The 14,022-nt window shown below is 33.6% G+C and overlaps 1 protein-coding gene across 10 annotated transcripts; it reads left to right on the top strand.

Moving 5' to 3' along the window:
• The first annotated feature begins 4,474 nt into the window (after positions 1–4,474).
• Positions 4,475–11,061, top strand: EYA (eyes absent-like protein). Of its 10 annotated transcripts, none has more exons than XM_082895923.1 (6): positions 4,475–4,612; positions 5,313–5,564; positions 5,725–5,892; positions 8,630–8,723; positions 10,165–10,356; positions 10,528–11,061. In XM_082895923.1, exons 2-6 carry the CDS (start codon positions 5,352–5,354, stop codon positions 10,788–10,790), a joined length of 930 nt encoding a protein of 309 aa, XP_082752049.1. In that variant the 5' UTR covers positions 4,475–4,612; positions 5,313–5,351; the 3' UTR covers positions 10,791–11,061. The 10 variants fall into 10 exon arrangements, with proteins under 10 accessions (XP_082752049.1, XP_028109935.2, XP_082752050.1 ...); XM_028254134.2 differs by having other exon boundaries at positions 5,313–5,594; XM_082895924.1 differs by having other exon boundaries at positions 4,504–4,612; positions 5,333–5,564.
• Positions 11,062–14,022: the final 2,961 nt, after the last annotated feature.

Here is a 14,022-nt window from a genome sequence, read left to right as displayed (position 1 = left end):
CTCACCTAAAAAGAAGTATTTGTTGATGAAAATAAATTTCGTCACCTATTATTTTTATTTTTTTATTATATGTGACAAAATTTTATAATTCGTCACAAATTATTCTTATTTAGTGACGAAATTTATTTTCTTCACTACTTTTCGTCACCATAGATTACTTACCTAAAACTAGAAAAATAGAGAAATAATTGAATACTACTCGAAGCGATGCGGACGGCACTGTCGATTGCTCGGAGAAGAACGAGGGCAACGTCGGTAGCGGCACTGAAGGAGGAGAACGAGGTGAATGAGGAAAAGGGGCATTGTGTTTTGCGAGAGAGGGATGGGAGGAAAACTGATGAACAAAAAAAACAAAAAAACGAAAGAAAAAAATGGGTTTTGGAGGGAGGGGGGGTTGGGCGAAATTAGCAGTCTACTTTTTTTTTTATTACCATTTCAATTTGTCAAAATTTTTCCTCTAAAATTAGTGACGAAATAATTTTCTCACTAAAAGGTCTCAAAATATTAAAAATTATTAGTGAGAATTCTCACTAAATGATCTTAAAATATTTAAAATTAAGTTTCTCAAAAAGAAAATATATAAAATTATTTGTGACAAAAATATATTCCTCACTAATAAATATATAATTGGTGACAAAAATTTTTATCACCAAAAGTCTCAAAATTTTGGCGCTACTAAAAAAAATTAGCAGGAAAACCTTCGGTGACGAAATTTAATTTTTCCTCACCTAGAAAGAAGTATTTATTGACGAAAATAAATTTCGTCACCTATTATTTTTATTTTTTTATTATATGTGACAAAATTTTGTAATTCCTCACGGATTATTCTTATTTAGTGACGAAATTTATTTTCTTCACTACTTTTCGTCACAATAGATTACTTTTGTTGTAGTGAAATGTAAGATGAAAAAAAAAAAAAACGACAACAAAAACAACAATAAAAAACAACAACAACAATGGTTAGGTGGAACTTTTCATTCTTTGAAATTCAAAGAAAAGTTATTATCAAAAGTAACTAACAAAAATTAAATTAGTATTTTTTACTATTTTAAAAGAGTATTCCATCCCTTTCACCAATTATAACATTTCTTGAACGCCAGAACCACCAAATAACTTCTGGTTGTGACGATAGCATGGTCTTTTTCCAAATCTAATTGAATGCTTATTAACTTTTGGAACAATATCAAAGATATAAAAAATTCTATCAAATATTAATATGTGACCACCACTCATGTAAGGGAAACTTTTATCAAACACCAATATGAATCTTATAATAATTACTATTTTGGAGTACTACTTAATAATAGGAAAATGTTTGGGATCCCCTTTGGGGAGACTCCCACCACCCCCACAATGATGTGGACCAATGATGTGTTTGTATTGTTTTTTTTTTTTCCTCTTTCTTACTTTGATTAATCACAAGTGAGTGGGAGTTGTGAAATGAACATGCACAATGCAAGAGTATAACTTATGATTATGCAAAGAGGGCTGTAATGAAACATCTGAATGCAAATGTTATGCAAAGCAATAATACGACAAACTCGTACACAAGCAAGTAAGTAAACATGCCACGCGTGGGAATTACAGATCGAATTACATTTCATGCAGAAATGATGTAAGAAAATTATGCAATCTTCATTGTGCTTCACGCGGGGAAGGCCCAAAGCGATTGTCAGAAACACCCAAAGTCTCAAACAAGATCCCGACGCGTTGCACGCGAAAGGAATAGGAGTGATACAAGCATTCCAAACGCTCTTAACCAAAGGAGGTCTAACCCGTCGCACGCGCGAGGAAAAAGAACAACAATGCCCAAGGCATACGAGATTAACGGTGATAGATACATAGAGTAAACATGTGTAATAGATACACAAAGCGAACATGTGATAGATACACAAAGCGAGCGTGTGTGATATATACACAAAATGAGCATGTGTGATAGATACACAAAATGAGCAAAGTGTGATAGATACACAAAACGAGTGTATGATAGATACACAAAGCGAGCGTGTAATAGATACACAAAGCGAGTGTATGACCCCCACAGTCCCAAAGAGATCCTGACCCTCCATGTATGTGTAGTAGGGATGGCAATTTAAACCCGACCCGATGGGGACCCGACCCCCCGTCCCCGATAAGAGCGGTTTTTTCCCGAAAAATACTCCCCACGGGCCGGGGATGGTATTTGAAATTTAATCCTCGATCAGATTCGGGCCGAGGACAGGGATAGCTTTCACAGGCCCGGACTCGGCCCGGTCCCGTCCCCGGCCCTGGTCCCGTTTCTCCCTGACATAAAATTACTATAATGCCCGTCTATCTATTCATATATATATATATATATATATATGTAATATAATATAACCCTCATTCCTGATCTCTCACTCTCTCTCTCTGTCCTTTATACTCTCTTACTCCGTAGTGGCTCTCTCTCACTCTCTCCTCTCCACAGTCGGCGAAAGCTCTCTCTCACTCTCTCTTCTCTCTGCAGTCGCCGGTCGGTGATGGCGTCGTCTCCTCCTCCGCGGCAGTATGCAGTCCGTCGTCGCCTCCTCATCCTCCGTCGCCTCCTTCTCCTCCTCCTCCGCACCACTGCCGAACCTTCATACACAGTAGATCTGAGCAAATTTGTGTATGTATACATATGTGTGTGTATGTGTGTCTATCTATCTCAATCTGTCTCCATTTTTTTTTTTTTTTTGATGTTGTTGTTGTTGTTGATGAAAATGATGTTGTTGTTGATGATGTTGCCGTTGATGATGTTGTTGTTGATGATTTATGATTAAAAGAGAAAGCCAAACAGAGAGAGAGAAAGAGAGTTGCGGGGATTTTTCGGGGTCGCGAAAACCTGATCCCCGTTAGGGGGCGGGAGCGGGGACGAGGACGGGGGCGGGGGCGGAGGAAATGATGGGTTTCCCGTCGGGGATCGGGGGCGGGGGTGGGGAATTTTGTAGCTTCGGGGATCGAGGACGAGGAGTGTGATCCTCGGCCCCAACCCGCCCCGTTGTCATTCCTAATGTGTAGAGTCCAGTCATATATGTATGGGGTCCACATCATGAGTGATCTAGAGTTGTGAGAGTCTTGTGGAGGACGGGGTCTCAATTACTACTCTTGTATAATTTCCCCTCATGATAGTATTTGGTAAAAAAGTTAGTAGAATATTTAGAATTTCTAACATTTTTGTAACTCTTATTAATTCATTCCCATTAAAAAAAGGGTAAATTCCATTGATACCCTTTGAAGTTTCTATTTAATATAAATTCCCCATCGCGTTTGAAAAATTATATTTCCTTTTTTGAGGTTTGTAATCTCATTATAAATTATCGCATGAATTTCTTATATTATGTCCCAAATTTTTTTAAATGACCATTTTGTCATTTTTCGTACCATTTCTTTTTCCTTTCATCATGGCTTCATTCTATAACTTTCTATCATTAAATTTCATTTGAACTTATTTATATTGAGTGATGATATACAAACATAAATTTTATATAAAATTTTCAAACACAATGATATAACTTAATGTTGACCTTTTACTTTAAAATAAAACACTCATAAACATGATTTATATTTACAACAACATCATTATCACAATATTTTTTGTATAAATTTTTATATATAAATATAATTTTTTATTTTTATTTTCACCATTATTTTTTTCTTTCTCGCCTATTCAACTACATTTATTACAATATCATGAAACACTGCCATTCACATTTATTACAATATTATTGACTTTTTATATTTTTGTATTTTTTTTTTTTTTTTGTATTTTGTGAATTTAAAAAAATATATAAAATATTATATGTCTTAAGTATATCTAGATTAAGTGTATCTAAAAAATAAAAAAATTGCTTAAAATATTTGAAAAAAATTAAGTAAAAATAAAAAAATCAATTTTTTGTGCGAGTTAAATAAAAAAGACGGTTGTTATTTTTCTTGAAATGACATGAACAAAATATCAGCATTATTTTATTATTTTATACGTATATATAAAGGCTAAGGGACAAATATATCATTTTAATTTGATAGGAGGAAAGTAGAATTTTTCAAACTTGAGAGAAATCCGTATTAAACAGAAATCTCAGGGGGTGTCAGTGTAATTTACTTTTTAAAAAAAAATTCTTATTAAAATTACGGGTAAATTACAAATACCCTGCTTGAGGTTTGTTTAAAGTACAGAATGTCCTTATAGTTTAAAAAATTACAAATACCCCCTTGTTAAAAAATTTTATTTAACAAAATTAACTAAAAAAAAAGAAATTCATAATTGTTCTTCTACACAATAATAAAATTACCTAAATTATCAATTGAAACATATTTATAACATCATTAAAAACTGTTGATTAACTTGATGATTTATTAATAAAAAATATGATTTGTTATGAAATTAAAAATTTTAAGGGATGAAATGTAACTTTTAAAATCACAGGATGGTTTATATTTTAATACAACCTCAGGAGGTATATTTGTAATTTATCTTAAAATTACAGTTACTTCTCAATGATAAAACGACGTCGTTAATTTCTCAATTGACCTGTAAATCCTAGTCGTCTCCTCGCGATTTCACATAGGTTGTCGCTTACATCTTCAGTGCACCTGGCTCTGCTCCATATCTGTACGCTCTCTCACTCTCTCTCTCGTGGATTCATGATCAGCAAATTGAATAAATGTGTATCTATGTATGTATGTAAATTGACATAGATAGTCTCATGGGTTTCCCTAATCTTCTTCAAATATACTACTTTTTTTGCTCTTTAATTTTCCTTTCTGGGTTATTACTGATTAACTAGAGAGAAAATTAGGGTTACCCACATTTTTTTCTTCTTCTGTCCTTTCAGTTCTATGATAAGATCAAGAAATTAGGCACAGTTGGCGAATTTGTTGGTGCTCAACAACTGCAGCTGCTAATTTTCTTACAATGTCTTGTTAATTTTTTATTTTATTTTTCTTAAATCACTCAAATGGGTTTGCTAATTTTTGTTTTTCTTATAATGTCTTGTTAAAGATATTCACATTACTCATATGGGTTTTTGCTAATTTGTGATGGAGAAATAGAAAATATGTACAAGCATTACAGTGTTTGCAAGAGTTTTAAATTAATTTATAATTAAAATGCTAGTATTGAAGCTCTTTTTGACTCTTGTCAGTTTAATTTTCAAACACCCAAATTTGTAAAGGAATATAATGAGCTCCCGGCTAATATGACAAAACCAATGCTTAATGATACTGGGTATTGAAAATATTCAAAAACAATTATTTTTATTCGTAATTGAAGCTCTTGTTTTGAAATTAATCGAGGAATTGTAACCTAACAGGCTACATGTTTTCTGCTAAGCTCAACATTTGAGATCAAAATGGGTGATACAATGAGGATCCGTAATTCAATGGATACTACTGGAAATAGAGAGGGTTCACCTAAGCTGAATGTATATATTTGGGACATGGATGAGACTCTTATATTGCTCAAGTCCTTGTTAAACGGAACATATGCAGAACCCTTCAATGGTTTAAAGGATGTACAGAAGGGTGTTGAAATTGGGAAGTTGTGGGAGAAACATATTCTTCAGGTCTGTGATGACTATTTCCTTTATGAACAAGTAAGTTTTCCATTCTCAATTATGTGATGCTTCTTTCATGAGTGTCACATTGTGAATTAGTTTTGTGATTTTATGATATATTTGAAAGATTATTTGTTGTCTCTGACTAAATTAACAATTGGTGATCCAGATTGAAAACTGCAATACACCCATTCTTGATGCCTTCAGCCAATATGATGATGGGCGGGATCTCTCTGATTACGATTTCAACAAGGATGGTTTTAGTCCCCCATGTGATGACATCAATAAAAGAAAATTGGCATACCGACATCGAGTTATTGCACAGAAGTACAAAAAGGTTTTGATAATATAAATCTTTTGAGCATGTGATCTATTAGTCATGTCATAACATATCTATTGTGTCATTGGCAATCATTGTAGACATTGGGATAGGAACCTGCTAAAAAATTTGACCATTGCTTTCTGGTTATCTATTGTGTGTTTTTTATATTGTTAGTTTGCTGTCCAAAATGACAAAATGGGTAGCTGTTGGTCCATTTTGGTTGATTATACTATCTATCTAATGTTTTTGAGAGATTTACTTTACTATTTAAGGATGTGATGTATGACGATTAGGGCAGCAGCAACTCTGCTATTTGGGGTTGATTTTAATTGGATTTTATGGCTGAAATTGCAATAAAAGTATCGGGGACAAAAGTGTTTGTTTGGGGTAAATAATGGGTAAGAGTTTAAGCATAAAAAGACTGGATTTCGGCAATGTTTAGGGGCTGTGAACAGTATCCGTGAACAGTATTTTTGGACTGTTAAAAGTGCAGAAAATAAAACAGGGAAAGACGGAGAAGAAGAAAAAAAAGATAGATTTAGGAATCACTCCTAAAATCTCTTAGGCATCACCTAGGGTTTGATTGCATCATACAATCCATAAAGAAGTTTCAAAACTCTCAAATTTTTATAAAATATAAACTCTATTGAATTAGAAGCATTACAAGACTTTATATAGACTTGAGACTTCTTAAACCGACTATAACAAAAAAAAAAGAAATTACTAAAATATCTTTAACTCTTGAAACCAATTTAAACTAAATAAGAAACATAAATAAAACCTAATTAAGTAACTTGACACAGAAGACGATCCATGGATGATCCTTACAACCCATACTCAGAAATTCTACAAATTACCAAAATATTCTTAACTTTAAAAATCCTAGAAAACATAAAAATAATAATAAAATAAGACTCTAATAATACTAGAAATATGACTATGCGTTGTTACCATCGGTTTCTCTTTAAAATCATGCCAAGTTTCAAATATCGCCGCTACTTTGAATTTACTCTTTCTTGAACTTCTTATACTCTGCAGCAGGATGCCTTTGTTTCTGTTTTCTTTACTTAGTTTTGAGGAATTTTTTGCATGGTTTGATATCCCATACACAATTTCTCAAGGGTACTTATCTCTTACCTCTGTTGACAATTGTTTCAAACTTATTCTTTCAATTAGAACTTTGAGTATGTCTGAATAGACATTGTCTTCTTAGGGTTTATAATGGTCTAATAAAGATTGAAGAGACTACAGTATCTTCTGTGTTGTGAAGGATGCCTGTGAACTGTAGGTGACAAAATAGTACTTGGTGCTGATTTGGATTATCTTCATATGCTATATTTGAATAGTTGGAGAAAAAAAATAAAAATAAAAATTGTGTTAGGTTTGTAAAATAGGTTTAAAGTTAGGAAAAGTGGTCAAGTTCTGGTTTTGGATTTTAATGGGTAACATAGAGCAGAAAATTAAAGAGCGGAAGAGGAAAGGTGAGATGAGTCAAGGAATCACTTCTAGGCATCATAGTTCACAAGAAGGGTTGACTTGCATCACATAATCCTAGAAATGCATAGTTGCTGAAAATACCCCTGAAACTTGTTCTCTTTGTTGGTTGAAAAATCAGTATTAGCTATGGACTTATAGGCAATTGTAGCACTACTTATATTTAACTCCATATACACTATCTTGACTATTAAAACCCCTAAGAACTATATAAATAAAAAGATCCAATAACTTAACTTGATCGTTACTACGACTCATGAGCTTACCAATACACTGCATGAAAAGAAAATCTGGAAATTTTTAAAATACTCCTGATTCATAAACTATAGAACATACTAAAAAACTGACCAGAAGCATAACTTAAAAATTAAACCATACTATGACCTATAACTTGGTTATGTAGGGTCCTATTCCTAATAGGCCCCACTTTGAATCATGCTAATTTCTGAAGTTTCTCTTTAATTTTACTTTTAATTGTGGCTCATCTAGACTGCATCCTTACGTAGGAAGATCTAATGTAGCTCCCCTAGACTCCCCCAATGCTAAGAATATAAAAATTTGAAACTTCTGAAGGATACCACTATTTTTATGGCCAATTACTGCAAGCCATTACTGGATCCAGTCTGCATCATGAATTTCTGATATTTCCTAGCTTGATTAGTTGCCATCTTCAATTCGCATGATTGTCATGAACTGTTTTGATCCTTTGCCCAAAACTTTGTATCCTTTTATGGCTCGACTCCATAAATTTGCTACAATTTGGCTCAAATGGAAATAAGGGTTGAATTGAAACAAGTTTTTAAGTTGCCTAGTTTAGTAACCATTATGGTATACCACATTTTTGGATAGCTTGTTTCAGAGAGAATCAGTGAGATGATAGTGAGTTTTGGTGACAGTGTTTTGATTTTTTATTTTATTTCTTCCCCGGGTTCTGCATTTTCACTTCAGTTTACTTTCATCTTTCGAGCATGAGTCGGTTGAAGTTGATGAAAGTTCAGAGTCAAATATAAATAATGTCTCTGGGGTTAGGAACTCTGATTTCTGGTTAAGCTCCATTAGTGCCAGAACTGGAAATTGACCGTGGTTCTTTACTGAGAAGTCACCCTTTTCGGACTTGTCACATGTTGTAGCATCTTTCGTATTTCTTCATTATTGACCCACATCATTACCTGTCTCATTTAAGAAATATAATCTACTCTAAGGATGTTTTACAGTACTGTATTATAATCTAGGGCGATGACTTAACTCTACATTGCAGGGTATCCATGGTATTTTTGATCAAGATATGATAAAGTTGTGGGATGATCTCTATGATGCGACTGATAATTACACAGACAGATGGCTTACTTCTGGTATATATTATCTTTAGAATGATGCATCTGCAGAGCAACTCCTTCTCTCTTAGTTATTCTTAATGTTCAATTACTGTAGTGCTAGGCTGCTAGAATCTTGCTAAAGCAATGAATTCTAGAGTTTATCGTTTTCATTTTATGGGAAAAGATGTGATAGCTGAATAAATTGATTTGATAACAATGACCTATCAAAAGACAAAATTATTTGTAGGGAAATTGGCAATTGATCTATGGTTAAAAAAAAAACCACTGGCCTTCGCACTTAAAGAATTCCTCATGCTTTTCACCACCACTGGCCTTAACATGTTTAGCCTCTGACTGCTGTCTAAACAAATAATACCTATGAGAAGGAGCTAAAGAACCCACACCTCTTTTTTACAAAAGGTGCTCACAACAACTGCAAATAAAGAAAGAAAGGTCTTGCTCAGAACAAGCCATTAGAACTCCTCTGGACCAAACCATCTCCCAGATCTAGGATCACAGGCAACTGATCAACTTTTCAGGACGAAATCCTCAAATACCTCCTTCTTGTTTAGTGCAACTCATATGCAACTAAAGTGAAAAATAACAAAAGAATGATACTACATAAAAGCTTCTTTGGCAAAATTCTATGACATCCAAACACTGATCAAGAGTTGGGGTAACATTCCCCAATATCTAGCTATGTGAAATAGACAGCGATCTTCTTTTTAGCCTAAAAAGTGGTTGTTCCATCCCCCCCTCAAAAGTCCTCCTTTGCGCTCTGCCCCAAATAATCCATATCAAATATAACAATGCCAAAAGCCAAGCCAATCCTGCTTTTTTCCACTTTCCCTAACTTGAATGGTGGTTTAATGAAATTCTTTCCCCTCGCTTTAATGTTTTCCCTCGAAGATGCATTACTGAAAATCAATTGCAGGCAATTCTTAATTTTCCGGGATGACTCTGGATAACTGGACTTTATGGTTTGCAGTCACAATGCAAGTAGATTTTAGCCAATAACTTTTCAAAAATTGCCTCCAGTTTTTCTTCGTACATAGTATTGATGACAATGATCCAAGAAATTAAAGGGACGTGGCTGATTTACAGCATGAAGAATTCTGTTTGTGGGATGAGTTTCTTCTTGGACTAATCTTTTTGCAAAATAGGAACCTTAAACATGCTGGTCAAGGGCGTTTCTCCCTTCATAAATCAAAATACGCATGCCCCTATATCTTGTTCTAAGGCAAGATATTGTGCCCTTACGCCAATAAACACTATTTTTCATTTGATTCATTAGGGTTTGTAAATTACCTTGAAGCCCTTAGGGTTTATGCATTAAATGCCTTAAAAGTAAGACTTCATCTGTCTCCACAATCCGAGGAGTAATGTCTTTATGTAGGGAAAAAAAAATTCTTATACTAGTTTAAACACTAGCAGTTCCTAATCTTTTTCATATGATATTCATCCTTGTCCAATGTAGCTCGAGCCTGTGTGGAGCAGTGTTCAGGTAGGAATAAAGAGTTAACTTCCGGTGAAGACGCAGCTGGTGGGATCAGTGACTCCCCTACTAAATTTCAGCACATCAATGTTTTAGTGACTTCTGGTTCGTTAATACCCAGCCTTGTCAAATGCTTACTCTTTCGTCTGGATGACTTGATAACATCTGCAAATGGTTAGTTACTCTTTCTTTCATCTTTCCTTTTATGAAATGCACAGCTATTTTTGTATCTCCTTCATGTGCTCGGGGTCTCAATCTTTATGGGTCATTATTGTGACATTAATATGGAGTTAGTCATACAAGTTGGAGAAGAGTATTACTGACAAATATGCCAATCTTTGTCAGTCTATAGCTCATGGGAAGTGGGAAAGCTCCAGTGTTTTTCGTGGATCAGGGAGCGATTCAACGGCCCAAATGTCCAGTTCTGTGTGATCGGAGATGGATGGGAAGAGTGTGAAGCCGCGCAAACCATGAGATGGCCATTCGTTAAAGTCGATGTGCAACCGGGCAGTTCTCACAGGTTTCCGGGCCTCACTTTGAGAACACTAAACCACTATTTCTCTGTTGTTTATGGAAATGGCGATGCCAAAAATGCTGACAACGAATAGGTCATTGCATCGGCTGCAATAAGTAAGCTGTTCTAAACCCAAATATCTATGTGCAGAGAATCGGTGATCGTATGTGTTTGAAATGTTTTATTTTGCAGAACTGTGTGAATCAGTCAATCAAACTACCTTGACTTGATGAGTAGCTCAGATCCTAGTTGTCTCTGCAGAAAATAAGTTGTCCCAAGGAAGGATTTTGTAAAATCATCTTGTTAATTTGATTTTCCCTTGAAAATTGCTTAATATATATATATATATATTTTTTTTTGGCCAATTTGTATACCATTAACTCATGGAAAATACAAAAAAGGTGTTTCCTAACTTGTTAACACATGTTTACCTTCGGACCAAATTAACCAAGCAGCCTCTGTGAGGTTTTGAGTTATTGGCTTTTTCAATTTTAAGATAATTGAAGGCTATAAAAAGGGTACATACCATAAACCTTGTTATTTCATCTCTACCTCCTGAAAACCTTTTGTTAAACAAACACACACACACACACACACACACACACACACACACACATATATATAAATGCTATGTACCATGAATTTTTATCCTAAAAAAGATGTGGGTTATACCTAGAATGAATGTGGTTTATAAATATATTTATTGAATACTTTTTTAAATAATTTTTTTGAGTATGTAATGGTGTTCATATAAGCTTATTTTTTTCATTTTTACATCTCAAAGTGCTAGTCCATTTTCTAACTGTTAATGATGGTGAACTTTGCTAATAAATGAGGTTTTGAGTTAGAAGACAGGAGACCAAATGCCTCGTCCGGTTCTCTTGTTTTAAACTCTTTCTTTGTCACATGATCAATCTCTTCAATACTGACCAGTTATTCACTTGTTCCAAACTCCTTTACCACATCATCAATCTTTCCGGTGCTGATTGTGTAGCGGGGAAGGGGGTTTGGGACAGGACAGGGGATGAACCCCTTCTCTATACCTGTTATACTGATTGTGTTGTAGAGAGGTAATTTGAGGCAAAAGAATTGGGGAGATATGTTACTAGGGATGCTGTGGCAAAGACTAGAAGAGAGGCTAGTTTGTTGGAAAAGAGGAATTAATAAAGCTCCATAATTGGAATGGTATTGAAAGCCCATTATTGCATGTGGACTTACTTTACCTTTTAAACCACTTTGGCTATTAGGATGGAATGCCACAAACAGAAAGCTCAAGGTATGTGTTTGAGCTCCCTCCTTTTAAGGGAAATACTATTCATACAGAAATTTGTCATCAGAATAACGTGACAATAATATTTTTATAATTAAATATCTTTTTGATAGATACCTAAAAATAATAATTCGCAATACAGTCATATAATTATATATATATATATAATTTTTATATATTTTTATGTTTAGATATCATTAATATTAATATTAATGTTCATATAAGCTTCTTGTTTCATCTTTGCTTCTCAAGATGCTATTCCATCTTCTTACTGTTTATGATGATGACCTTTGCTAATAAATGAGATTCTGAGTTAGAAGCCGAGACAAGATGCATTGTCCAGTTGTTCTCTTATTTCAAATTCTCTCTTTATGATATGATCAATCTTTCCAACGCTGATGATGTCCGGTTGTTTTAACCTCCTTGCTATTCGTCAATTAATCTCTCTTGTATTGATCGTGTTGTAGAGAGGTAATTTGAGACAAAATAATATAGGAAAAACTGGGAAAGCGGCTAGTTTGTTGGAAAAGAGGAATTAATAAAGCTCCATATTGGATTGGAAAATGGTATTGAGAGCCCTTTATTGCATGTGGATGGAATGCCAAAATCAGAAAGCTCAGGGTATTTATTTGAGCTCCCCCACGAAAATATTATTCATACAAAAATTTGTTACTAGGATAATGTGATAATAATATTTTTGTATCTTTTTAAAAACAATAAGTCACAATGCAGATATATTTTTCTGCATATAAATTGTATATGTATATATTTTTGTAGATGCCATTACTCCCTTCTAATGATCTACTCACAAGGGACTTGAGATGAAAGTAAAAGGGAAAATTACTCTTCAGTGGAGAATAGGGGGAAAAAAAAAAATAAAAAAATAAATAAAAATATTGAGTGGTACAAGTAATTTTATGGTGCGGTGCAAGTGAAAATTTGTAGACTTGTACCCTTCTATGTTTGTTTAATTTTTTTTCTTTTACTCCACTTGACAGTAATTCTCATACTAACGGTGTTTAGTTGGAAGATTTGGGGAGAGATTTGAAAAAAGAAAAGTGAAATATATGTATATTTTATTCATATTACACCTATCTTTTTTATTTTTCCTTCCAAATTTCTCCTCAAATTCTCCAATCAAACACAACATTAAAGTAAAACAATTCTCTATAATTCTAATTGCATGCAAATTTTCACACGCATCTGGTTAAGTTATGTTATCTTTGATATTTCTTCAATTAAAAAATAGTATGAGCTTTTTTATTTTTGAGAAATAAAAGAACAAAAGTCAAAACAATTCTCTATAATTCTAATTGCTTGCTCGTTTTCGCACGCATCCAGTTAAGTTATGTTATCTTTGATATTTCTTCAATTAAAAAATAGTTTGAGTTTTTTATGTTTATTTTTGAGAAATGAAAAAACAAAAGTCCAAGTGATTGATTTGATAACTTTGCAATTGTACTTTGGGATAGTCCCTCGGGAGATTGGGAGAACTAAACAATTATAATGTTATTAATTTATTAAATCTTGAAATTATACGTATGGATAGTTGGCGGATTGAGACAGCTAAACAATTCAATGATGATCCAATCCAATCCCATCTCTCATCTTGTTTTATTAGTTTGTGATAAGAATAGACGTAAATATATTTTTTGGATTTCAATGACGCTCATCGTGACTCTTGATATTGATAGCCAAAAATTAAAATTAAAACATTAATATTGATATTAAAATTTCGTAATATTTTAATATATATAACACTGAATTTGTCTTTTGTCAATTATTTATTGGTTATATAAACAGCCAAAAATATAATATAAAAAAATTATTAGAAAATTATATCTATTATAGATTAAAATATCACCATGAGGATCTAACGTGCAAAATAATGCAACCTTGGCTACGTGGGTCATTAAGTACCACATAGGCACACATGAAACTATATATATACGTAGTGTGTAGGCAAGGAAGCATGGGCCGTCCAAGCTCTGAAATTATGCTTGTATGGTAAAAAATAGCGTTGACCAAACACACCTCTCATCAATCGGATGATAGA

The sequence above is a fragment of the Camellia sinensis genome, chromosome 11, assembly GCF_055761805.1.
Source record: "Camellia sinensis isolate YWXY chromosome 11, ASM5576180v1, whole genome shotgun sequence".
NCBI lineage: Eukaryota > Viridiplantae > Streptophyta > Magnoliopsida > Ericales > Theaceae > Camellia > Camellia sinensis.
This window is presented reverse-complemented; position numbering and strand designations above follow the sequence as displayed.